This window comes from Melanerpes formicivorus, unplaced genomic scaffold (genome assembly GCF_026170545.1).
Source record: "Melanerpes formicivorus ecotype bairdi unplaced genomic scaffold, bMelFor1.0.p_v2 SCAF_29, whole genome shotgun sequence".
In the NCBI taxonomy this organism is placed as follows: Eukaryota; Metazoa; Chordata; class Aves; order Piciformes; family Picidae; genus Melanerpes; species Melanerpes formicivorus.
The window spans coordinates 7,932,204-7,958,033 of NW_027142381.1; the positions used below are offsets into that span (position 1 = coordinate 7,932,204).

Here is a 25,830-nt window from a genome sequence, read left to right on the forward strand (position 1 = left end):
TCCCCAAATGTTTTTTTCTCTTCTCATAGAATCATTAAGGCTGGAAAAGATTCCTGTCAGGGGCTACAAGGAAGACTAAAATTCTGTGTTGAATACTGGCCCAAATCATTATTCATCCTTGCTGATTGCAAATTAAATACCCAGTCCCTGCTGCTCCAAATCCAAATGAAGCAATTCAATAATCCACTTCTTAGCTGTTGGTGGATGTCAGCCCTGGCTGGTTTGCACTTCTGTGTCAGAGTGGAACTGGCTCCACCCTGCCTGCAAAGTGCAGCTTTCTGGGGCTTGGGCTGGCAGACATAGAGGAGCATGAGACACATGGAAGGGTCTCCTCTGCCAGGTGCAGGCCCTGGGGGTCCCTGTATCATTCCTTTCAGGAGATACTGAGACTTTTTTTTACTCTCTCCAGTTGGGGAAGATTATTCCAGTACACCTACTAAATGTATTTGTGGGCAGTTTGTGTCTTAGTTTTCTGTCCTTAGTTTCAGACAGTCTGCTCTCCTTCCTTTTTGCCACACAGTAGAAGTGCAGGTTACTTATGTTGTTACTTGACCTTTTTGTCCAAGTAGAAGGAGCCCAGCTCAGGGCTGTTTGAGACCAAGTGGTCCCTCCTCTGTTCTATCTCAGCCCATGGGTGTCAGATGGACCCCAGGTGGCACCTCACTGGTTTCCTTCATTTGACTGGAAGTATTTGTGCTGCTGCAACACAGGCCATGGTTCCTTTTCCACAACTGAGTCGTTTTGGCATGTCTCAGTGTCACATGATGGACTTCAACTCAGGGTTTCAGTCGTTTTCCATGGGGAGAATACTTCAATTTATCAGAGGGGTCACTGTTTTCAAACTGACAGACCATGTAATCTCTGCTTCTTTGTTATCTACTTCTTGTGTCACTGAGCTCTCATTAGATGGCATCCTAATTCTCCTTTGAATTGAAGAGACTCTCTTCTGTCATCAGAAAAACTCATCAAAATGCTCCTGCCTTTCCTGACAGCTCTTCCATGCTGGAATGCAGCAAGAGAGTGTGTGATCAGTACAGTAATTATATTTTAGAGCATGCAGTTATCACTGATTTAACATCACAAATGAGAGGGGCTCTGGATAACCAGACAGCATGACTGAGGTGGAAGAGTAAGTTTTTGAAACAGTGCAAGATTGAAACTGGATGTTGTGGAAGTAACTACTTCTGTCAGGGATGGGTTTAGAAACCTGTAGGGCTTCATGGTGAGATGAAGATGTGAGCCTGTAAAAGTGAAGTGATCACTCAGCTTTGCTCCCATTAAAAGGCTGTGTGGACGTTAAAATCCTGTTCTGTAGCTTGCCCGCTCTTGAAACACCATCTCTTAATGGGGTATGGAAAGCCACTAGAAGACTACTCTGGAGATTTAGGGTTTATTAAAGGTGCTTTTAAGAGCATATTTTGTTCTGTGCTGTTTTCTTCCAAGTGTGTGAACACTTGTGCTTTGAGAGGAACTGGGATGTTTACTACCTCTTCTTGCATGGCTTGTCATCATTCTAAGGCAGACACACAATATTCTGCTAGGTAAGTGCTTGGATAGTTGTGTCTGACACACACAAGGGTCTTGGTTCCAGTTCTAATATTCCCTTCTCTGTGTCCATTTTCCAGTCAGGGAAAAACAAAGGCAATGAGAGATTTACAGCAGCCCAGGCCAGTAAGAAGAAGCCTCAGTGTCACTTAATCTGCATCTTGCCACACTGTTATCCTCTTAGCTCCTGGGCTATTTTGTGTCTTGCAAAGCAGCTCTCTCTGCCCAGGTCCCAGAGCCTTCAGTGTCTTAATTTAAAGGTGACAAACAAGTGTGTTTAGTCAGGAGCAGGGCGGTGTTCAGTCAGCCTCTGGTTCTGACTCAGCCGCCGCACGATGGAGAGCTCTCTCTGCGCCTGGGGACTGGGTTTTGCCTGCCGGAGACGATGGTAAACAGTAAAAGAAAGCAAGCTGCAGTTAAAATGTTGGGAATATGGTATGCTTCTACTGCTGTGAACCAGACAGGATTGTGCCAATAGGTGGGTAAAGCTTAACCTTTTCAGCCGTGTTGCAGTGCTTGGTTAATGCGGGCGGTATAAAGGAGTTGTAATGAATGGTGCCTGGAGTGGGTGCCTGGAGTGGGAGCATGGGTTTGCTTTTCTTGTCTGAAGACAGGAGGTTGTTCATGGCTTGGTACCCATATAACATTTCACAAAGAAATGGTGTCACAATTAAGGATGCTTGGGGTTTTTGGAAGTCTTTATTGCTGTCATGCAACCTGAGTGTGCACCACGGAGTGGCAGGTTTGAAATGAGCTCACGTGCAGGAGATTTAGTTTCTCAGAGGGTTATTTTTGCTGGAGATTTACCTGCCTTTCCTTTACAACATGAAGATTGTAGCTAGAGCTGTACTTGACATTATCACTCTTCTGACTAGATTTGTCTAATTCTTAGAGAATTGGGCTAAGAAACATTATCTGTAACTTCCCAGATCTGGAAGCTTGTCAGTATTTGATGGGCAAGTGATGAGGGACACATCAAGTGGCATATGGTGGTAAATTGGTAGTGTAGGCTTTAATTCCACAGGTGCATAATAGCGCCATGTGACCACAAACAATCATTTGATTTAAAAGCTAGCAGAGCAACTTTAGCTTTTTATTGGACCTTAGTTCCTAGAACCAGTTCTTCCTACACCTGAGCACCAACCAACTACCACTAGTAGGATTTTCTCCCACAAAGAATTAGTTGTCAAAAAAGAATCCTTTTTTTTTGCCTAGGAAGCCTGCCTGGTGTTTTGGACTATATCTAGGAGATATATTTAAGGAGGCTTAATGTATTTAAACTTTGAATTGCTCAGCAGTTTGAACAGACTTTAGGAGGGGGGCAAAAAAGTACACTTTGAAAAGTTGAAATCCTTTAGCTGTGTAAAGTCTCTTGGGAATGTGGCTTTCTTTTCATTCCTAGATCGACAGAATGGTTTAGATTGGAAGGGACCTTTGAAGATCATCTAGTTCCAACCACCCTGCCATGGTGGACAGGGACACCTTCTCTATCCACATCAATATGTTTAGATAACTGCATTCTGGTTTTTATCATGCTTCATTTAAACTTCACTAACAAACATGATGATGGATCTATAGCATAAATGGCAAGGGATTTCCTTTGGTTTCCATTTCTGATGGAATAGATGGTGCATGACCTATCCAGAGGCTGGTTTACAGCATTATGTACCAAAAAAAACCCCAAACCCAATCACTCTGGAGCAATGAAATGACATAACAGCTGGCTTTGCAACTGCAGAGTTCAACTTTCACGTGTGCTGTAATCCAATAAAGCTTCCTGTGTTTTATGTAAGTGAAACTATTGCAGCAGGCTGCAGTTCACTGTAAAAAGGATAAAAGAAAATGCACTTTTGCCACATTTTGAATTGCATTCAGCCTAAAGTTCCTAAGTCCACTCAGTAAAAGAAGGTTGTTTGGCCCTTTTGGCTGCTGCTGCTGCTTGGCCCTTTTGGTTTTTACCATCTGCTGGCCCTGCCTCGGTTGTGTTATCAGTGTAGCACTTGTGCTAGCACTTAGCAGCTATTCCTCTGAAGATTGGTGTTTGAAAATCCTTTATCATTCGAATGACTCTGTAATTTCCACTACTGCCTGATAGAAATGCAGATAAGATGCTTTCTGATAACCTTTCTTTGCTTAGATTGAAATAACAAAGCACTGAAGTTAGCACTGTAGGAAGGGTGAAGGACGGTTTGCAGGATGGAGCACAGCAAGCTCCTGCCGGGGATATTGGAGAATTGGTTTGTTTGATCAGGTCTGTGTCCAGCTCTGGGGCCCCCAGCCCAGGAAGGACACGGACCTGCTGGAATTGGTCCAGAGGAGGATCACAAAGATGATCGCTCCTATGGAGACAGGCTGAAAGAATTGGAGCTGTTCAGCCTGCAGAAGAGAAGGCTCCAGGGAAACATTAGGAAACTACGTTTTAATATCTGAAGGGGACCTACAGGAGAGTTGGGGAGGGACTGTTTAGAAGGGCTTCTAGAGATAGGATGAGGGGCTATGGTTTGAAACTGGAGCAGGGGAAATTTAGGCTGGACATCAGGAGGAAGTTCTGCACATTGAGGGTGGTGAATTACCAGAACAGGTTACCCAGGATGTGGTCTAGATCCCTTCCCTAGAGACATTCAAGATCAGACTCAATGTGGTCCTGGGCAGCCTTGTTGGAGGTGTCCCTGCTGACTGCAGGGGCGGTTGGGCAAGAACACCTTTGAGGGTCCCTTTTAACCTGATGCAATCTGTAAGTGGTTCAGTAAATCTTTCAGTTCTTAAGTACTTAAGATAAAGAATGCACCTTTCAGAGCAGCTCTGCAGACCTGCTCTTCAGCTAAGACAGCATGAGCTTCCTTCTGCTTTTTGAGTGCTGTTAGTGTGGCATCATTTAAAGAGTGCAGTGCACCTAGCACATTTGTTATTCTGCCTAGTCACAAAGGTAGATTGCAAGGAAACAAAGTGATTTACATGCCCATGCTCCAGAGAATTAGCATAATGCTTTTGTGTTTGCTAAGGAGAGCAGGGATGTGTCTGTGCAGAACTAAATGACACTACAGACTTGCCCTCTGTGTGGAGTTGGGTAGGCAGGATAACAACACTGTGATTCTCTCCAGGTACTTAAGGTTCTGGCTCATAAAGTGACTTTTACCTTTCAGCTGTTGTTTGAGCTTTAGTTTATTTCTGCTCTTGAAGCTCCATGGACACACCTCACTGTGCAGTGGTGTGCAGAACACTGGGACTTCACTCATAGGATCATTTCTTAAGGTTGGAAAAGACTTCAGATCATCAGTTCCAACCTTCTACCTAACACCTCCATGAACACTAGAAGGACTTTTCATGAGAATGTCTAGAAACAGGACAAGGGGGAATGGTTTGAAGCAGAGGGAGAGTAGGGTTAGACTGGATCTTAGGAAGAAGCTCTTCAGGAAGAGGGTGGTGAGACTCTGGAACAGGTTGACCAGGGAGGTTGTGGATGACTCATCCCTGGAACTGTTCCATGTCAGGTTGTTTGGGGCTCTGACCTATCTGATAACCTGGTTGAAGGTGTCCTGGTGTCCCTGCTCACTGCAGGGGGTTTGGACTAGATGACCTCTAAAGGTCTCAAGAGCCAGGAGTAGGTAAGCCAGATAAGGGAATTAATCCAGCTGGGAAGGAGGGTAAGAAGAGAAAGGAAATCAGTTGGGTTTCTTTTTCTCCTGGATCAGTTCTCTTATCTCACTTACCACTTAAATACACAATAGCTGATGCTGATGCAAGTGGGGATGCTGCAGCATGTGCCTGGGGTTAAGGGGGAAGGTAAACTTTCTCTGTTCAGCCTGGATTAGTTTAGCTTAATGTGACCCTAGAGCTGCAGCTTTGGTGTGAAGAGAAAGAAGATGCTTCCCCATGAGCACAGTTAGACATGGGAATCATCTCCTAAGGGAAGCAGTGGAGCTCCCACACTGGTCACTTTTAAGACTCAGCTTGCCAGGGTGCTGGGCCAGCTCATTTCAACTCCACTATCACCTGGAAAGGCTGGACCAGATGATCCTTGGGGTCTCTCCCAAGCTGGCATTCTGTGGTGTGGGTGTTGTGCACTTGGCCTGCCTGGTGATTGTCCAGAGTGTACCAAGTGGGGGACACACACACAATCTCTTTGCACTGATGTTACTTCCTAGCTGGCCTCTCTAAATACATTTTAGAGGAAGACACAGACCCCTTCCACTCCTCCAACTCAACTTCAGCTATTGATCTTTTGTTACACTTTTCCTACACCTGCTGCTGCTGAGGGTGAGGTGCTGTGTAGGTTTTGATGTGCTGCTGTGCCTGTTACAAGTAGTTGACCCTTACTGTGGGTTCCCTCAGTCACTACTCTAATTAACCTACAATTCTCATTGAATTTCTTTTCCTATCTCTGTCATTGGGAGGAGCAAACTATTTCAATTTGACATACAACTATTTTGGAGGGAGAGCTCTCTTCTGTTGTTAAGCCTTACAGGATTATTATTGTTTCTCTAGGCTAAACCAGGCCAAATAGCTCCAGTTAAACCTATTAGAAAGCTGGCATGGATTTAAAGCCTCAGAACCATCTGGGGATGGGATCACACGTAGTGGGTCTTAATATAGCCAGCTTTGTCATTGCAGATCTATTTGAGAACCAATTAGATCACACTGACCTAAAGCAGGGTTGTGACACACTTGCATATGGAGAAAGGTGAAAAGTGGTGTTGAGTAGAAACTTTTGTATCTACCTCTACATTTAAGTTCAAGGATAAAATGTAAAGAGAAAGGCCTCTGAGGCTTTGGAGGCTTTGAAAGGAGACACAACTTCTGCCTCTGGCTATTTTTACTTGGCTGCATGGTTTAGTTGATTAGGTGGTGTTGGAGGGTAGGTTGGACACGATCATTTTGAAGGTCTCTTCCAACCTGTTCTGTTCTATGTTCTGTTCTATTCTATTCTATTCTATAGCACTTTGTTTGCTTTCCAAACCTGTGGGGATCCTACAGGAAGGCTGCAGAGGGACTTTCCCTAAGGGTGTCTAGAGACAGGACAAGAGGGAATGGTTTGAAGCTGAGGGAGAGCAGGGTTAAACTGGATGTTAGGAAGAACAAAGATGTTGAATCCCTAGGTGGTGACCAGGTAAGATGATTCTGTAAATAAAGAAGATGAAATCAAACCTTCATTTCTCTGCTGCTTGGATTTTCAGTTGTTGTGTGCAAGAGTCAGGCATAAGAAAATGAATACAACTGCTCTTTGTGACAAAATCATGCTGCATTTTTACTTGGTGCTGAATTCTACCATGGTCTAAACAATGCACAACATTTTCTTCTTCTTTTGTTGATTGTACAGTGGAGGAATCTGACATCATTGATCTGGAGAAACGCTACTGGCTGCTGAAAGCTCAGTCAAGAACTGGACGGTTTGACTTAGAAACATTTGCCCCCTTGGTTTCCCCTCCCATTCACCCATCTCTGAGTGAAGGTATGGACCCCTGGGTTGAATGTGCAGGGAAGTGATGTTGTTGTGGTGTGGGGTACCTGATGGTCTGCTGACACACAAATGGTGTGGCTCCACAGTGGGCCTCTTGAAATAGATTGTAAGCTTAAATTGCAGAGATTCATTCCACTGAGTTCTGAGTGCTTGAAAATGAGAAAAGATGCCTGGGAAGATCTCTGTTGGGGAGTCTGGAATGGCAGAAGAGGTGCTGAAGGAATTTTTACAAGGGCTTGTAGTGATAGAATGAGAGGGAATGGATTTAAGGTGGAAGAGGGGAGATTTAGAGTGGGGATTAGGAAGAAATTCTTTACAGTGAGGGTGGGGAGACACTGGAACAGGTTGCCCAGGGAGGCTGTGGATGCCTCCTCCCTGGAGGTGTTCAAGGTCAGGATGGATGAGTCCTTGAGCGACCTGGGGTAGTGGAAGGTGTCCCTGCCCATGGCAGGGGGGTTGGAACTGGAGGATCTTTAAGGTCCCTTCCAACCCAAACCGTTCTGTGAATCTATGAAGTGATGCTTCTGTCTGTTACATTCTTATTAGTTGTCAGGAACTGTGTCAAACCTCATGCAGAATTTCCCCTCTAGTGCTTAAATTATTTTTGTTGGGTCCCTTAATATGCTGTAATGACAAAATACTCTGCTGTCCCTGAGGGAGGGAAGGCAGAAGACTGATTTTAAACTGACAGATGTGAGTTTCATCCATTAAATGACAATTCAGCATGCGAGCCAGGAGCTGTATCATGCAGTCAATGAAAGAGCCTCCCCTAACAGTGTGAGTCAAGGAAGGTTTTGTTCAGAAGGCTCAGTCAGGAGATTTGTGTGATGCAATGCAGCCATTAATAGCCAAGCTGGTCTTTCAAGTTGAAGCCACTCTGGTAATAACTGGAGGTTGCAACTGTCTAATTGCCATTTACTACACAACATAAGGACATGAAGTAACATTCAACTTCCGTGCTAGTTTTTGTCTGCACTCCTGGAGTGACAATTTTTTGTCACCAAATGGTCAGTTATACTGACAGGTGGCAGCAGTAAGTAGCAGATAGGAAATTCATCTTCAGCAGATGCAAGCTGTTAAAACACCAGGCCTGATGTTCACATCAGCAGGGATATATTCCCCCCACCCATGTGCTTGTTAGTATGTTTTAGCCAATTAGTGATCAAAAATTTCCACAGCTGCTATGGGGCAGGTTGGGTGGTGGAAGGGGGCAGGTTGGGTGGTGGAAGGGGGCAGGTTGAGTGGTGTAAGGGGGCAGGCTGAGTGGTGGAAGGGGGCAGGTTGGGTGGTGGAAGGGGGCAGGCTGAGTGGTGGAAGGGGGCAGGCTGAGTGGTGGAAGGGGGCAGGTTGGGTGGTGGAAGGGGGCAAGCTGAATGGTTGAAGGGGGCAAGTTTCTGGTTGTTCTGTATGTCTGCAGTGGATAGTGCCACTTAGTCATGTCAACAAAACCCCCAAAACCAACCAACCAAAAAACCCCACACCAAACCCTGTCCTCAGAGAGAAGAAGTGATATGTTCTGAAAGAGTAGGATTCTTTAATCCTTGACTAAATCTCCTGACTCTCTTAGGGCTAAACTTGCCGTGGTATTCAGGGGTTCTCACGGGAGTTTCTAGCAGGCACTTCAGAAAAGCCCAAAGCAGCTGGGTATCTGAGGGCTTTTACTGTTTTGATCCTTTAGCTGTTGTGATAATGCTGGTGCTGGCCATCCTGGTTTGGATGTGCTCTCTATAACTCAGTCATTACCAGGAAGCCTTGAAAAGAAGGTTTCTCTCCAGGATTCATGATTCCTTCCCCACCCTGCCCCGGGGGTGGTTTTCTGGCCAGCCAGGAGGAATCGAATTCACCTTTCCAAATGATCTTGGAAGTACTTAATTACCTTTATTCCACTTCTTAAGAATTAGTTCCAGTCCCAAGCGTTGGTACTTGCAAATGTTAACCATTAACCCTTGCTGTGACTGCTCAGTACAACTGTCAGCTGCTTCAGCCAGCTGCTGTAACAGGAGATGCTTTTGTGGTTTGCAGGTTTGTTTAATGCTTTTGATGAAAACCGAGACAATCACATAGATTTTAAAGAAATTTCCTGTGGGCTCTCAGCATGTTGCAGGGGACCCTTGGCAGAAAGACAGAAGTGTAAGTATGCAGAATGGTAACTCTTCATCTTCAAGAGGTTCTTCAGGTTGGAGCAGGGAAGTTTTAGTTCTTTCCACCCTTTCAGAACGTCTCTAAGCAAGTGTCTGTGAGAAGTCACAGGCTTAAGAAGTTCAGACGTTACAGAAATGCTAACTATCAAGGCTTCCTCTTATGAAGGATGATTAAACTTAATTCTCTAGATGCTATCACTTAGAGCTTCATAAAAATTCTGAACATGCTTAACAGAAACCTGCTGTAGTGGAGGGTGTCCCTGCTTGCAGCAGGGAGCTTGGGCTAGATGGCTTTTGACAGTCCCTTCCAACCCAAACCATTCCATGATTATGACACAGAAGTGTATATCTCCATACCAAAACTGCAAACACTTACCTATTTATTAGCTCTAATCCAAACTGAATGCCCTATTTGATTGTCTTGTGGTAAACAGCATGGTCTGGCTTGTTTCGTCTCCACTTCTCAGCTGTCTCCCTGCGAGGTTCTTGTGGCTTTGAAATACCTTTGTTCCCTACTTTCCCAAAAGCCATATTGCTGCAACTGAAAAGCTCTCATTGAGTGGAAATTTCTGGATGCACATATGTTCCCTGCTATGGCACATCAGAAAACACAGCACAGAATTGCAGGGATCTCCATTTCAGTTTATTAAACACAGCTGCTCCATTTCCTCACCACCACACATGCATCCTGCCTCATCAAAACTGTCAGCACTAAATCATGTTCTTGTGACTCTGCAGACTTTTACATTCTGCAAGGAAAAGAGAGAATAATTGTTGAGTAGTTCTAGCAGAGAAAAGTAATTTCCTTTTTCTCTTTGGGTCTCAGTTTGCTTCAAGGTTTTTGACATCGACCGGGATGGAGTCTTGTCTCGCACCGAGCTGAAGGACATGGTGGTGGCACTCCTGGAGGTCTGGAAAGATAATCGTACTGATAAAATACCTGTAAGTCCCACCTGGGCTTTCACTCATTTCCTTCTGCTTCTTAAAGTCCTTCATCCTTCAACGGCAGGAATGGGAATGTTGTCTGAGCATGGTTTTGGTGAAATGCTGGCTTCCCTGAGCTAGAATGGAAGAGGGGAGATTTAGACCGGAGATTAGGAGGAAAATCTTTACAGCGAGGGTGAGGAGACACTGGGACAGGTTGCCCAGGGAGGCTGTGGATGCCTCCTCCCTGAAGGTGTTCAAGGCCAGGCTGGATGAGGCTTTGAGCAACCTGTGCTGGTGGGAGGTGTCCCTGCCCATGGCAGGGGGGTTGGAACTGGAGGATCTTTAAGGTCCCTTCCAACCCAAACCATTCTGTGAATTCTACCTTAGCTGAGTATTGATAACTGGATGTAACTTCCCTTGCATAACTCTGAGCTGCCATTACCAAAGCAGAATGATTTGCCTGCTGTGTGTGCTGCTTCATTTTGAAAACCTTAGCTCCGAAGGTACAGCTGTCTGGAAGCAGTCAGCTGTGAATTACACAGAAGGGATCTTCAGTGTTTCTTCCCCATAGATCATTCTGTTGAACATGTGCAGCCCCGGAGAATGCTGTGAGGATTTCACTCTGTTTTCTCTTCCTTTTGTGTAAGGAATTGGACATGGATTTGTCTGACATTGTAGAAGACATTTTGAACATGCATGATACCACAAAGGTAGGCATTTGCTGTTCTTTCCTTGTCATTTTTCTGCCCTCAGTTTGTTTAGCAGTTGGACTCAACCTTAAAGGCCTTTTCCAACCTAAACAATTCTGTGATTTGTGAGAAAGAAGACCCTTGTGCTTTCTGAAATGTGTCAATAGAGGAATCCCTTTAAAGCAATGTCAGCTTTCCATTAAAATTTTCCACACACTGCTTGTGAGAGAAAGAGCAGTGAATTTTGCAAGTCATACATAAGCAGATGAACTGACTTTGAAGCATTTGCTCTTTGCAAGGCTTGGCTGTGCATAATCAATACCAGTTTTAAATCTGATGCTTGACTTTTGTTCTGGAGAAACTGTTCTTTTGTTTCATGTTAAAAATGATCTGAAAAAGAGAGCCTGGAGCTTCTGGTTTGTGCTATTTAAAGAGACTTTCTCCTCAGGAGCTCTAGTAATCCAATAGGAACTTACACATTATCAAGCTACTAGGCAATAATATTATCTACAACTAGTGAACTATGCACAGTGATATGGTTCAGCCCAGAAGGCAAATCACATCCTGGGCTGCATCAAAAGCAGCATGGTGAGAGGTGATTCTGCCACTTGACTCTGCTCTGGTGAGACCTCACCTGGAGTGCTGTGTCCAGCTCTGGAGCCCTCAACAGAGGAAGGATATGGACCTGATGGAGCTGGTCCAGAAGAGGGCATGAAAATGATCAGGGAACTGGAGCACCTCTTCTATGAGGACAGGCTGAGGGAGCTGGGGGTGAGAAGAGGAGGCTCCAGGGAGACCTAATAGCAGCCTTCCAGTGCCTGAAGGGGGCTACAAGAAGGCTGCAGAGGGACTGTTTGTAAAGGCCTGCAGTGGTAGGACAAGGGGCAATGGTTTGAAATGAGAGCAGAGCAGATTTAGATTGGATGTTAGGAACAAAGGGCTGGAACACTGCAACAGGTTGCCCAGAGAGGTAGTTGAGGCCCCATCCCTGGAGATGTTCAAGGGCTCTGAGCAACCTGATCTAATGGAGGATGTCCCTGCTGACTGCAGGGGGGTTGGACTAGATGTCCTCTGGATGTCCCTCCCAACCCAAACCACTCTATGACTGTATATTGTTTCAGAGCTAAAGTAGCCATGGTTAATGGTTTGATGGCTTTTCCTTCCTCTTTCCTTCTCCCTTCAACTAAGCTTGGACACCTCACTCTGGAGGACTACCAGATATGGAGTGTGAAGAGTGCGCTTGCCAATGAATTTTTAAACCTACTGTTTCAGGTATGTTTAGAGGAAATTGAAACTTGCAAATTAGGATCATTAACTCCTGAGCTTTTGGCATGGCCACCCAATGCAGCATCAGCATCTGGCCAACACCCTTTACAGCTTTGCTGCAGTAACTGAGGTGTGTTTGCAGTTGTGCCTTACCTCGGTGGGCTGATTCTCTCCTGGATTCTTGTTCTTTTCAGCATTTGGGGATGGCTAAAGCAGAATTTGTTGAAGAGAGCATCATGTGCTGCATATAAAATGCAATTTCAAGTGCATCAGCAGTTATATTCTCCACTAGGAAAAGGCTGTGCTCTTAACCAGTAGTTCTTGCAAGTCTTTGCCAAGAAGGTGACCCAGCAAAGGAGCAAAGGTGTTGCTAAACTTTATGCAATCACTTGCCCTTTGTGTTTTCTGTGAAGGCCATCGAAGGGAGCTCTCATGGCTGTCTTAATGAAGCAGTCCTTGAAAGCTGTGGTATCATATCACTATTGTGATGCAGAAGCTGAGGATTAAGGGTCTGCTGAATTTTATTCTTAATTGAGGTGGAACTGGATTTTTGTAAATCCTTGAAGCAGTCATGTTTTAGCTCAGGCTCACTTGGTGCAGGAAATCACCCCCTAAGAGTATTTTCATTCACTGCAGTTTGTTCCTTATCCATTTCCTGTAGAGGTTGATACTTAAGAGTTTAAAAAGTAATAATCCTAATGGAGCCTTGGAGGTTTGCCCTGATTTAGCATTCACCTCCACCCCTGTATGACAGTCTCAGGTCTTCCTGAGAGGGCTGGGGAGAGCCAGTGGGCTCTGCTCTCATCTTACAAGTGAAGCTTAATCAGTTACAGGGTCAGATTGTAGCAGAAAACTGTTTCATCAGAGAGCAGCTCTGTGGGGATTTTTCAAACACAAAAACTGTTGTGAGAGGCTGCCTCAATAGCAGGCTCCTGACTCTCCTGTTTATGACCCTGGACTGCTTTTCCAACAACTTCAGGGTGAGTGAGTGAGAGGGGTCTGAGACCATCAGCTTCATCGCAGCTGGAGAGAGTAAAATGAGAAAGTTCTTCAAGTTCTCTGCATCTCTAATGGCATCAAGTTGTGCTCCCATTGCAGCCCTCTCAAGAGAGGCTGCCTTTATTTTTGGACTGCCTAGCATCAAGTTCCTATCACTACTCAATACTGATGAAGAAGAGAAGGCTCTGGGGAGACTCTTTACAGTGAGGGTGGAGACACTGGAATAGGTTGCCCAGGGAGGTTGTGGATGTCCCTTCCTTGGAGGTGTTGCAGGCCAAGGCTGGATGAGGCCTTGAGCAACCTGGGCTAGTGGGAGGTGTCCCTGCCCATGGCAGGGAAGTTGGAACTGGATGATCTTTAAGGTGCTTTCCAACCCAACCCCTTCTATGCAACACTGAGGTAAGATTCAGAACCCTTAATGAACTTTCCCTACTGATGATTACTCACCACCCTTGTTCCACATTGCTGCTGGAGGTCTGCTGTATTTTTTCTCCTGACAGAATCACTACATTTTCATTTCAGATTCTTATTCTTATTTCCTTTGATACTTTTATCATCTGAGGCACCCTCATCTCATGCTGCAGGCTCGAGAGGACAGAGTCTGCCATTGATTTGTCTGGGCATTTATTTGAACTGTCATGAGCTTGTGTGGCTCATCTGCAGGCAGAGAATCTTAAGTAGTCTGAGCGGAGCGCCACGGAAAGCTTGTCAACAACTGGGTTTGTTTGCAGCAGGGATAGTTTCTATGAAGAATCTGATGCTGGCACAGTGCTACATGAGGTTAAAAAGGAATATCAGAGCCAGCTGTGTTGTGTGTGCTGGAAAAGCTGTTGCTTCCCAGCAGCTAATGGCCTTTGTTTTATTCAGAATGTGGACTAGTCTCTCACGCTGTAATATAAATCTAAATAAGATATCTCACCAGTCATTAGAAATCTCCAGCTGAGATGCAAATTGATGGCCTCAAAAGAGACATAAGGAAAAGACTATAAATCATGTTATGAGTAACCACCAATTTGAAAACCGTCTGGGAGAGGAGACAGCTGAGCCTCCTCCCTGCGCCGGGAGACAAAGGCTGGGGCAGAGGCTGCTCCCCTCCGCGTCGCTCCCTGCCACACGCCCTCTGCCTGGCAGCTGCCGGCAGAAACCAGCCACAGTCCTCTCTCAGCCAAGCCCGGGCTGCTTTGGCTAGGAAGAAAGGAGGAAAATATTAGCCATGGGGCACTGCTGTCTTATCCTTGGAATCAAACCTCCCCCCCCGGAGCAGCCGCCTGGGAGTGGTGCCTTTTTCCTCTGTGCTTGTTTCATAAAGAAGAATAAAGCATCAGATACTCAGGGAAAGCTGGACAATTTCAAGAGCATTTTGGGTGGTGACTGCCTGGCTGGACTGCTTTAAACTTCTCTCTTGGTCTCTTCATGTGCATGTTTCCCCTTGGTTTGTTAGACAGCCACATCTCCCCAGTTCTGCCCTTTTCCATTCTCTTTATTGTTTAACCTTTAGCTTCTCCTCTTCCGACGGCTTGCATTCTCCCAGTTCCTCATTCCCTCTCTCCCTCACCACGAGGCACCTTAACCTTTGGTATATCTGATCCGTGTCAGTCACTGTGATCATTTGTGGCCTTTGCTTCAGGCCTGAAAATAATGACAATTTATTTCCTGTTCACCTTAATGTGACTTGGGGCCTTTGACATTCTTGGTTCTCTGTCTTAGCAGGTTGTGAATCTCCTACCTCAAAGTACTTCTCTCTTTTTTTTTTTCCCCACTTATTTCTTCATTTTTAGGTAATTTTCCTACATGATTAAAAAGAATTTTCTGGGGAGTCCCATTAGAGTTGCTCTTTTCTTTCACTTCTTTCATAGTGGTGGCATTCTTAATAAGAATTGCTTTCTTTTCCCAGGTGTGTCATATAGTTTTGGGGCTACGACCTGCCACTCCAGAAGAGGAAGGCCAGATTATTAGGTGTGTGTTTTGCTCAGAATCTAAACCAGGTTTCAGAATCAACCTTTTGATATTTTCCCAAAGGAGGGCTGTCTTTTCCCCCTGTTCCAGCTAATGCTTCCTGCTGTGCTTGCTTTCTGTGCAGAGGCTGGCTAGAAAGAGAAAGCAGGTATGGCCTTCAGCCAGGGCACAACTGGTTCCTGATTGCAATGCCATGGTGGCACCAGTGGAAAGAGTATGTCAAATATGTAAGTACAATAATAATGCTTCCTGAGTAAGTGATTTCTTTGTCTGCTGAAAAAAAGGAGTGTGGAGCAAATGACTGCTTAACCAATAATGCTTGAAATTAAGCATCTCCTGTCTCTGTGAGGAAAATAATTGTTTTGCTGAATCACTGTCACATGGTGAGCTTTTCACTGTAATTTCATTAAACTGTCATCCCTCTCTTGCTTTGTTTCATCACTCCTGCTTGTCAAAATAGTTGTGGAATAAAAGCATCCTCTCACAATAGTACTCCCCTGAAGTCTTTTGATTCATTTGGTGATAGGATAAAGCTACCTGATGGGGGGTTGACTTTACTAGGGCCATTTTCTTTTTCTTTTGGACAAATACAGGAGGGAGTTGGTTGAATTTGGTTTATAGGCCATGATGAAGACTAGTCCAGTAGCTGATGGTGATCCAAGGAGTCCTACTAAAACCTTACAGTTACAAGGTGCTGTCTAACCCCCTCCAGCTAGAACAGTGAAGCCAAAGCATTGCTGTGGAAGCACTGTTAATGAAATTCCATGTAATAAAATGTAACTGAGCAACCTGGTCTGGTGGGATTTGTCCCTGCCCATGGCAGAGGACTGGAACTAGCTGATCTGTAGGGTCCCTTCCAACCCAGCCCATTCTGTGGGATGTTGCTAGTCCTTTGCAGGTTCCAGAAGTGAAATAGACTATTTCTCAGAAGAGTTTTATGTAGTGCTAAGTAAGCAAATAAATATTTGAGTTGTTTCATAAACACAAGGAACTAAAACTCTTTGGAAAGCTGCAATGTGTGCATTAACTGCCCGTGTAATTGCAGCTCTTCTTTGTGCACAGTGATTTGGACAAATGCTGGCTAAATGCCTCAGTATTAGGTAATATGATCCTTGTCATAGTCTTAAGTGCTCAGATGTGCACCTGAGTTCAAACCTAATCCCCTGCATAAAAGCACAATGCCATTAGTCCTCTGTCTACCTCTGGAGCAAGGAGAGCACTCAGAATTCCTGTGGAACTCCATGGATGATTACTGTCATTCCAACAGGCATTTTAGCCTTATTTTTCTACTGCACAATTTTGTTACTTGGCAAGTGATGTTTCAGGGACAACATCAAACAGCAAACATCCCTTTCCCCAGTGTTGTTACAGTGATGTTCACTGCCTGGCTTTTCCTCTTTCCTTCTCTAAAGCTCAGTTAATTCCCTTTTATCTTCTGGTGTCTTCTTGTGACTGCTGTAAATTGGGTAGAATTATTCTTACATCTTGTCTGTACTGGACAGGGAAGTTATGCTTTGGGGGGAAGGCACAATTTTTTCTCCACCTTTATTTATCTCCACCTTTATGCTTTCCAGTGAGGCTGGGGAGACACTGGAACAGGTTGCCTAGGGAGGTTGTGGGTGCCCCCTCCCTGGAGTTGTTCAAGGCCAGGTTGAATGATGCCTTGAGCAACCTGGTCAAGTGGAAGGTGTCCCTGCCCATGGCAGGAGGGTTGGATTATGCTGATCTTTAAGATCCCTTCCAACCCAACCCATTCTGTGAATCTTGCCCAAGTGTGAGCCAGAGACTGCCTTTGCAATGCTGCTTCCCTTAAGGAAACAAAGGAACTGTGCTACAAAACAAAGTGAGGGAAGACTTCAAATCTTTCAGGTTTGAGACAGGAATGGGTTTGGGTTTTTGTTGCTCTTATGCTTACTGTTCTCCCTTAACCATATGAAATTCAACAAGGACAAATGTTGAGTATTTATAGCCTGTAACTATAGCTGTCTGAAATGGTTTTCTTTTTATATGTCTAGCTAGAGGAAATAATGTAGTATTTCAGGTTTTATGCTCTGCAGAAGAATTTATTCAACTGCTTTAACAGTTTTTGGCTGTTCCTGCAGCATTGTCATCAGTAGATGTAGAAAGTTGTGGTGGTGGTTTTTTTTCACTCCAAAGCTCATTGTGGTCACATAGCTGTGACTTGGTTTGGCTATTGCTAAACCTCTTTGCTTTTTGGTGTGTAATTTAACTTTTCTACTTGCCTACCAATTTTAGGATGCAAACCCTGTTGTGATAGAGCCTTCATCTGTCTTGAATGGAGGTAAGAATTCACTCGTAGCTGCTGCAGCTTCAGAACAGGGAGAAGACAAAATGGGAGGTCTTAATAACTTCAGTGCATCAGAAGAAAAGTTTTCAGATAATATTTCTACTGCATCAGAAGCTTCAGAGACCACTAGCAGCAGTAAGCATAACATCTTATTTCCTTGGAGGTTTAATGTAGAACTACCTACTGCATGGATTTCTCCAGGCAACAAGATAACATAGTTTGGCCTGCAGCAGTGGCCTGCATGTGGACGTCATGACTAGGGCATCTTAGTCTGTAGCAGACAAGCAAGAAGCAATCTTGTTCCAGCAGCAGTTTGTCTTTCATACAATAATGAATTTCCAGAGTTGTTTTCAGGGTGGTTTTGATCCTATCATTTATTTCCTGAGTGGGTTTTTTCCCCTCTCTTCATGTGAAGCTGTTTCTAGCTCAGGCCGAGTTGGTGGTGTCCTGCAGCAGGGTCACCTCAGAAACTACAAAGAGAAGCAGGAAACAATTAGGAAGAGCACACTCAGAGTTTTTCAGGGCATGTGCTCTCAGTGAGGTGGTGTGGCTTCTCAAGGCCATTTTTGTGAATGAAGAGGTTTCAGTGATGATTTGCAGTCAGTTCTTGTGACAATGTGAGCTGCTGGGTTTTTCTTGCAAGACAGCTGAATGCTGCATCTGGTGGTTTGAAATCTGTGCCTTGAAATTGTAACTTCAGTTTAAAGTAGATAAATTACTGTGAGCACTTTGTAGGGTGGGCTTTGGGGGAGATAGAGGAAGTGTGGGAAGGGAGACAAATCTGAAGCTAAAGCTTCTTTCTCTTCTCCAGCTTGACATTTAGATGTAGTGTTCTGTATGAATAAAACCAGTTGCCCTTTCAAGGAGAAAAACTAAACCCAAAGCATTAGTGCATATATATTCAGTTCTGGAGATAAGATTTTCAGGAGTTTGACATCCAGACAATAAGGGAATGTTAAACATACCTGATGATAAAAACTTAGGCTGATTGCCTGCCAATATCTATTAAAAAGCAAAGAAAAGATGGAGAGGTTTAAGTCGTTTCTGGAGTCATGAACTAAAACAGAGCTTTTCTTTTTCCCCTTGTGTTCTGTTACAGATGCTCTTTACCCTGGCACACCAGGGACTGATGTCTGTTTTGCTAGGCAGCATAATACTTCAGACAACAATAACCAGTGTTTCCTTGGAGCCAATGGGAATAATTTGCTGCAGCTTAATCCTCAGAAACCAGGAGCTATTGATAACCAACCTCTAGTAACACAGGAACCAGTGAAGGTAAATGTGAATACAGGCAAAGTTATCTTTGAGCATGCTTTTACCACAGCTTCTTATGTCATGGTTTGTTTTCCCATTGAGTGGCTCCATGCTGCATTAAGACTGCTTTGTCACAGAGCAGAGCTGAGGGCTCTTGCTTCACTTGAGATGTGATAAATTCCCTCTTTGTTTCAAGGCTGCCTCGTTAACAATGGAGGGTGGAAGATTAAAGAGATCTCCACAGCTGATAGAAGGAAAAGACTATGTCATGGTACCTGAACCAGTTTGGAGAGCACTGTACCATTGGTATGGAGCAAATCTGTCCTTGCCCAGGCCGGTGAGTTGTGATCATAGACCCCAAGATAATATAAACCAAGCTAGTGTGGCCCAGCTTCTGCCGGTTGCAGGAGGTAATCTTATGTGGTCATCTCCCACTGGATCCAGAATGAGCAGTCTCAATGAAAAGCCTTGGAGAGCAGAAATGGACATGGATGGAAAGGGGTGGATATTTGCCAGGAGGTTTGCAGCACAATCCCCAGGAGATGGTGCAAAAGGGCAGAAGTGCTCAAGCTGTCGTGATTGCTAAAGCAGACAAAAGTAAACTTGAGAGCAGTTTGAAAGACTTGGCATCAAAACAGCCACCTTTACAAGCTTGCCTACATTTCCAGCCTGTCTGCAAACCCAGTAGATTTAAAACTGGGACACCTGCAGCTTTGAAAATACTTCTTTCTCTCTCTCTTACAATTTCCTGAAGTGAGAGCAAGCTAACAATTGCTGTGCTTCAAGCTCAGCTGTTGCAGGTGTTGTGTCATGGCTGTGTGAATACCAGTTGTTATTTTAAGCAGATCACAGAACCCTAGAATGGCTTAGGCTGGAAGGAACCTCAGAGATCATCTACTCCAACCTCCCTGCCCTGGCCAGGAACACATCTCAACTAGACTACACTGCTCAAGGCCTCATCCAGTCTGGCCTTGAACGCTCCCAGGGAGGGGCCATAATCAGCAAGAGGCTATCAAAGAGCAATTGTGCTGTTTCTACTTGTTTGCATCAAAGTTTAGCTAGGAAAAAGGCAAAAGAAAAAAACCACAAAGGACTTGAAATAGGCTTTTTGTAACTGACACCAGTGTTGGCTAGATTAAAGCTGTAACATCTTTCATTCAAAATTAATTTGGGGCACAATGCACTCCAGAATATCATTTTCAAATGTGAAAGTGCAGTGTATTACATGGAATTGACTAATGGGCTAAGAATTCACTTGTATTATCCCAATGAGAATGAGTTGTTGTTGTTGTTGTTGTTTTCTTTTGGTTGCAGTTGAAACAGCAACAATATTCCTGAAAGGGAAGCAGTAATTACAGAGCAATAGCCAGTGTTGAATCATATAATTTACTCCCAATTTATTGAGCTATCTCTCTGTTTCTGTGTGTAACACTGCAAGAACCATTAACAGGTCATCAGCATTTGAGGCTAAAGCTGGTATGCCTTGAATTATTAATACTGAGTTCACACACACAAAAAAAAAAGAGTAGAGTGATGTTAGAGGCAAGAAGAATGGAAGTAATTCAGCCTGTTCACTTACCAAGGTGGGGAGCTGCTTTGAGTTTCTGTGGAGTGTATTTATTCCACCTAGTGGTTGATTTTTTCTGTGTCAGGTAGTCTCTTAGAGCAGCTGCACTTAAGAAAAGTAAGGGAGAGGATTTATTTTTGGTGGTAACAAAAGAAATTGGTTACATACCAATAGAGACTGTAAGGGGAGACCTTAGAGCTGAAGGGATCCTGCAGGGAGGCTGCAGAGGGGCTTTTCATGAGGGTGTCTAGAGACAGGACAAGGGGGAATGGTTGGAAGCTGAGGCAGAGCAGGGTTAGACTGGAGCTGAGGAAGACCTTCAGTATGAGGGTGGTGAGACTCTGGAGCAGGCTGCCCAGGGAGGTTGTGGCTACCTCCTTCCTGGAGGTGTTCAAGGCCAGGCCAGGTGAGGCCTTGGGCAGCTGAGTCTAGTTGAGAGGTGTCCCTGCCCATGGTGGGGAGGTTGGAGCAGATGAGCTCTGAGGTCCCTTCCAACCTGAGCCATTCTAGGAGATGAGGTGGTTGGTGTCAGAAATATTCAGTGTCACAAAGAGGAGAGAATTAGCTGTGTGATTTTTGACAGTTTGGTCTGCTAGCTGCAGTGCTGGCAAGTTTGCAGTGAAAAATCACTGCCTTCTGTTACCCTGCTCCCACACGTTCTCCATGGAAACAAACACCTTCCATCAGCCACCCAAGGCCACATCACTTTATACACAAAGTGAAGTGCTGGGGAGTTGTGTGACAGGGTCAAAAAAAAGGAGACTTTCTCTTTTTTTCAGAAGAGCCTTTTTTTTCCCCCCCATAAGAAAGGAGACTTCTGCTCAGCATAAGAGGATTTCAGTTTGGAGATCCTGTCTGCAAAAAAATATAAACAATGTGTGTGTAAACTGAGGCTTTTCAGCCCATAATTAAGGAATATTTTGACACTGAGTAGTCTGAGCACTGGAATTCTTGAAGACCATTTGATTCCTTGCCACCCTGTACACAGGCACTCCAAGTCCTCATCTCCCACCCCACAGCAGGCACTGTTAGGTTGTTTCTTTCCAGAAAACAGATTGATAGAGTGGTTTGGATTGGCAAGGACTTTAAAGATCATGTAGATCCAAAGCCCTGCCATGGGCAGGGACACCTCACAGTATCACTAAGGTTGGAAGAGACCTCAAAGATCATCGAGTCCAACCTGTCACCACAGACCTCATGACTAAACCATGGCACCAAGTGCCACATCCAGTCCCCTCTTGAACATCTCCAGGGATGGGGGCTCCACCACCTCCCTGGGCAGCACATCCCAATGACAAAATGACTCTCTTGGTGAAGAACTTTCTCCTCACTTCCAGCCTAAACTTCCTGTGGCACAGCTTGAGACTGTGTCCTCTTGTTCTGGTGCTGGGTGCCTGGGAGAAGAGACCAACCCCCACCTGGCTACAACCTCCTTTAAGGTAGCTGTAGAGAGCAATGAGGTCTCCCCTGAGCCTCCTCTTCTCCAGGCTAAAAAAACCCAGCTCCCTCAGCCTCTCCTCACAGGACTGGCTCAAGGCCTCTCCCCAGCCTTGTTGCCCTTCTCTGGACACTTTCAAGAGTCTCAATGTCCTTCCTAAACTGAGGGGCCCAGAACTGGACACAGGACTCAAGGTGTGGCCTAACCAATGCAGAGCACAGGGCACAAGGACTTCCCTGCTCCTGCTGGCCACACTATTCCTAATGCAGGCCAGGATGCCATTGGCCTTCTTGGCCCCCTGGGCACACTGCTGGCTCATGTTTAGGCAGCTGTCAATCAGCACCCCCAGGTCCCTCTCTGTTTGGCAGCTCTCAGCCACTCTGCCCCCAGCCTGTAGCTCTGCATGGGGTTGCCATGGCCAAAGTGCAGCACCTGGCACTTGGACTTGTTGAATGCCACTGAACCAGGGTGCTCAGAGCTTTGCCTATCAGTTTTTTGGGGGTGTTTTATTGTTATAACTCAAGTTTAATCTCGTGGCACTTCAGTGCACCGTGGTGTTTCCCACAGCTTAAGCTGTGTGTTGTCTTTTGCTTTGCATGCTTTCAGAGGCAGTGAACATTCCTTCCACTGTGTGTCAACGTCTGGGCAGAAATGGTGACTGGAGAGCTGCAAGCCTTGCTCTGGAATCATTTCAGCTCTTTCTGTCAATGGATTAAAAATGCAACAGAAGAAATTTTCAAGTCTGTTCTTACAGTGCAGAGCTTTAAATTCAGTCCTGTGCTTGATAAAGTTCAGAACAAAGGTCTGAATGTTATGAGTTTATGAACTGAAATGAACTTCTCCAGCATGTGGGAGCTTTTGCAGCAGCTGTGAAACTTTGATCTTGAAGCAAACACTGAGTGATAGGAGTGAGGTTCATTGTAGGTTCCCATCTGTTTCTGGAATTAGGAATAGGTTCTTTCCATGCTATGGTCCAGGCAGCTCTGCTTCTCTAAATGAGGTGTTGGCTTTTGACAGTCTGCAACTAATAAGCTTCCAAAAGTGCTTAGAAAGCAGGAAACTGTGTTGTTCCTGTGGGTGTTTGCCTAAGACTCCATAAGAAGTTCAGGTTTCTTCTCTCCTAGTAAAACCAAGTTTATTTGGTGAACCATTTGCTTTAATCATTACTTCCTACCCCTCTTTGGCTTTCCTACACCTTTGGGTCAGCAGTCTCTAAAATGTCTTTTAAACCTCTTTTCCTAGGTGATCAAAAACAGCAAAACAAACGTGCCTGAGCTGGAGCTCTTTCCCCGCTACCTGCTCTTCCTGAGACAGCAGCCTGCCACTCGAACACAGCAGTCCAACATCTGGGTGAATATGGGTATGATGAGCCTGAGAATGTTTCCTCAGCATTTACCTAGAGGTAACTTAAGAATGCAGCAAGAATACAAGTGTGCAGTTTCTAAGAAAGCCAGAGCCACAGCTTGCTGCCCCTGTGCTTGTGCACCAGCTAATCAACTGTAAGGCACAATCAGCATCTGGCAAAGATTGAGAGGCTTTCCTCCCATCTTCTCTGCAAAGGAAGAGGCTTGAGGGAGCATTTTCAGTACAGTCAGAGAATCAGACAATGTTTTGGTTGGAAAAGACCTAGAAGACCCTCGAGTCCAACTGCCAGCCTAAGGCCACCATGACCACTAAACCATGTCCCAGAGTGCCATGCCATAGAATCACCTGGGTTGGAAAAGACATTCAAGATCATTGAGTCCAACCAGTCTCTAATTCTTCTAAGTCTGGGGCTAAACCAAGTCCCTCTCTGCCCCTTTGAAACACCTCCATGGATGGGGATTCAACCACCCCCCTGTGGAGCCTGTTCCAGTGTTTGAGATCCCTTTCCACACGTTTCTTGAACACCTCCAGGGATGATGACTCCACCACCTCCCTGGGCAGCCTGTTCCAATGCCTGACCACCTTTGCAGGAAGCAAATTTTTCCTGCTATTCAACCCTAAACCTTCCCTGGCACAATTTCAGGCCACTTTCTCTTGTCCTGTCACCTGATACTAAGGGACCAACCCCACCTCACTGCAGCTCCTTTCAGGAAGCTGTAGAGAGCAATGAGCTCTCCCCTCAGCCTCCTCCTCAGTTAAGTCCTGTAGCTACTGCAAATAGATTGGTGAGTTGAAAGTGAGAAATGAGCACTGCATAAACTGGAGAGCTGAGAAGGTTAGGTCTGGGTAGTTAATTTTGTGGCCATGGAATAGGTGCATCAGGGTGAGTCTGTGTGTCTGGGGGCCAGTGGTAAAGCAAATTAAATCATTGCTCAGCCAGCTGGCTCCAAGTTATTTGGGCAGCAAGGTTTTTCGTGCCCCAAATTGTTTAATACTCTAGAAAACAATTGAATATAAAAACTATGATTTCCTGCAGCTCAGGCAATCCAGTAGGAAGTGTAAAGATCCAGCTCAAAACATGCGTGCCATAACTGTGGTCACCAACAGCTTGTGCTGGTAATGGGCTGGAAGAGTAATCCTTAGATTGCAGCTTCACACTTCAGCTGCAAAGTGTTGCAGGACTTGTTTTCAGTTTCCAGGTGGTTTGCACAGAAGCTTTGAGCAGATCCCTGTTCACAGGTGTGTGTCTGCAGACACACAGGGGTACCTGAGCACCCACAGCCACCTATGGCCAGAAAATTGAACCCTTTCACCTTTCTAATACTGGCCTGTGTTTAAAACCCTTCATGCAATGCTCAATTTGTCACTGCCTTGGTAGAACCTCCAACTTCCCATCCAGGAGAGCAGCTGCCTGCTTGCTCAAGAAACTGCCTGCTACCCAAATTCATGCCTCATACTTGACCTAATAAAATGGAAACTGCTTGCTTTGGATATCTTCAACTGCCCAAATTCAAATCAAGGGAATCTTCTGAAGTGCCAAATTGGATCTTGATTTGGAATCATTTTGCTCTGCACTAATTTATTTGTCCAATCAGTTATTAATCTGGTTTTGAGATTTCAAATGTGCTTTCTTGCTGTAATCTTACAACTAATCCTCTGATCCCTAATCCCACAAAATGCTTTTGTTGTTTTCCTTAAGAAATAAGAGTACTTGGTGTGGTATACTGCAGCAAAAGGGATGCTTTGCTGTCTGCTGAGGATGATTACAGCTTGGTTTTACCCTCTTGTCCAACTGCATGTACTGTTGCATCTTTTGATGTGGTACTACTTATTTTGTTTTCAGCTTTTGACAGTGACAGTAGAACAAAGTCACTTCTCAGGTTACTTTAGTAGCAGCTGCCCAGCTGGGTTTGGCTGTGTAATAAAATCACTTCATGAATGTGTTAGAGAGCTGACTCTGTGAGGAGTGAGGAACTTCCCAAGTGGAAAGACGTTCAGAAAGCTCATCTGAAGTTGGTCTCCTCTCTCGTGCACCTTCTTGGTTTAAAGATGAGCTCACAGTACAGAAAACAGCAACAAGCTCCACTGGTGGAACTGATGTGTGGCAGACATGAGATTGTTGAGAAATTCTGGTGTCAATCCCCTGTATCTTCTCAGAATGTGGCCCAAGGAATTTAGTTATGAAGTATGCTTTTGTTGTGCAACTGCCAGGCTGCTTTCATCGTCAGAGAGCAGCGTTCTGCTGGCTGAAGCCTCAGGGAAGGAGGGCTGAAGCTCAGTCATGCTACTCTCAAGAGTAGCCAGGCTGATGCTTTTGACCTTATGTTTTACTTACAATATTCTCTCACAAAGAAAAATCCTCAGGACGTTTCCAAGTGCTTCATTTGGAAAATTACCATTGGCTCTGATACTCTGAGAGGAGAAAAAATACCCACAAGAATAATTCAGTCATTGAAAACTTCTTTTGAATTAGCTATTTCCTATGAGGATCTTAGGAGAACAATTTTCTGACAGGCTGCTGCAGTTTTATCTGAGTGTGTTGCCCCACAGAGTCAGCACCAAGCAGCTTTCCATCCAACTCGTTGTTTCATACATGGGCAGAAGCAGTAGGGCTTCTCTCTGTGGTCTGTGTAAGCTGTCAGTGATCTGGTTTCAGCAGCCTGGGGATACACACACACACACACATAGCTTTTGCCTTTCCCTTCTGGTTGTGAACGCAGGCAACGTCCCCTCCCCGAACGCTCCCCTGAAGAGGGTGCTGGCCTACTCCGGCTGCTTCAGCCGCATGCAGACCATCAAGGAGATCCACGAGTACCTGTCCCAGCGGCTGCGCATCAAGGAGGAGGACATGCGCCTCTGGCTCTACAACAGTGAGGTACTGCTGCACCTCCCGGCAGCTCCTGGGCATTCAGCCGTT

The 25,830-nt window shown here is 45.1% G+C and overlaps 1 protein-coding gene across 4 annotated transcripts in view; it reads left to right on the forward strand.

Annotated features, from left to right (window-relative positions):
- Positions 1–25,830, forward strand: part of USP32 (ubiquitin specific peptidase 32) — an 85,000-nt gene that overhangs the window by 39,913 nt on the left and 19,257 nt on the right. The window contains exons 1-13 of one of the 4 annotated variants that reach the window (XM_068154860.1): positions 1,680–2,023; positions 6,863–6,994; positions 9,026–9,133; positions 9,971–10,086; positions 10,719–10,781; positions 11,949–12,032; positions 14,920–14,981; positions 15,106–15,208; positions 17,238–17,424; positions 18,389–18,564; positions 18,740–18,880; positions 22,791–22,950; positions 25,634–25,788. In XM_068154860.1, coding sequence (XP_068010961.1) covers positions 1,978–2,023; positions 6,863–6,994; positions 9,026–9,133; positions 9,971–10,086; positions 10,719–10,781; positions 11,949–12,032; positions 14,920–14,981; positions 15,106–15,208; positions 17,238–17,424; positions 18,389–18,564; positions 18,740–18,880; positions 22,791–22,950; positions 25,634–25,788 — 1,533 coding nt within the window. In that variant the 5' untranslated portion in view covers positions 1,680–1,977. Of the gene's footprint in view, positions 1–1,679; positions 2,024–6,862; positions 6,995–9,025; positions 9,134–9,970; positions 10,087–10,718; positions 10,782–11,948; positions 12,033–14,919; positions 14,982–15,105; positions 15,209–17,237; positions 17,425–18,388; positions 18,565–18,739; positions 18,881–22,790; positions 22,951–25,633; positions 25,789–25,830 lie in introns of those variants that run through there. The other 3 variants (XM_068154856.1, XM_068154857.1, XM_068154859.1) reach the window with 3 other exon arrangements.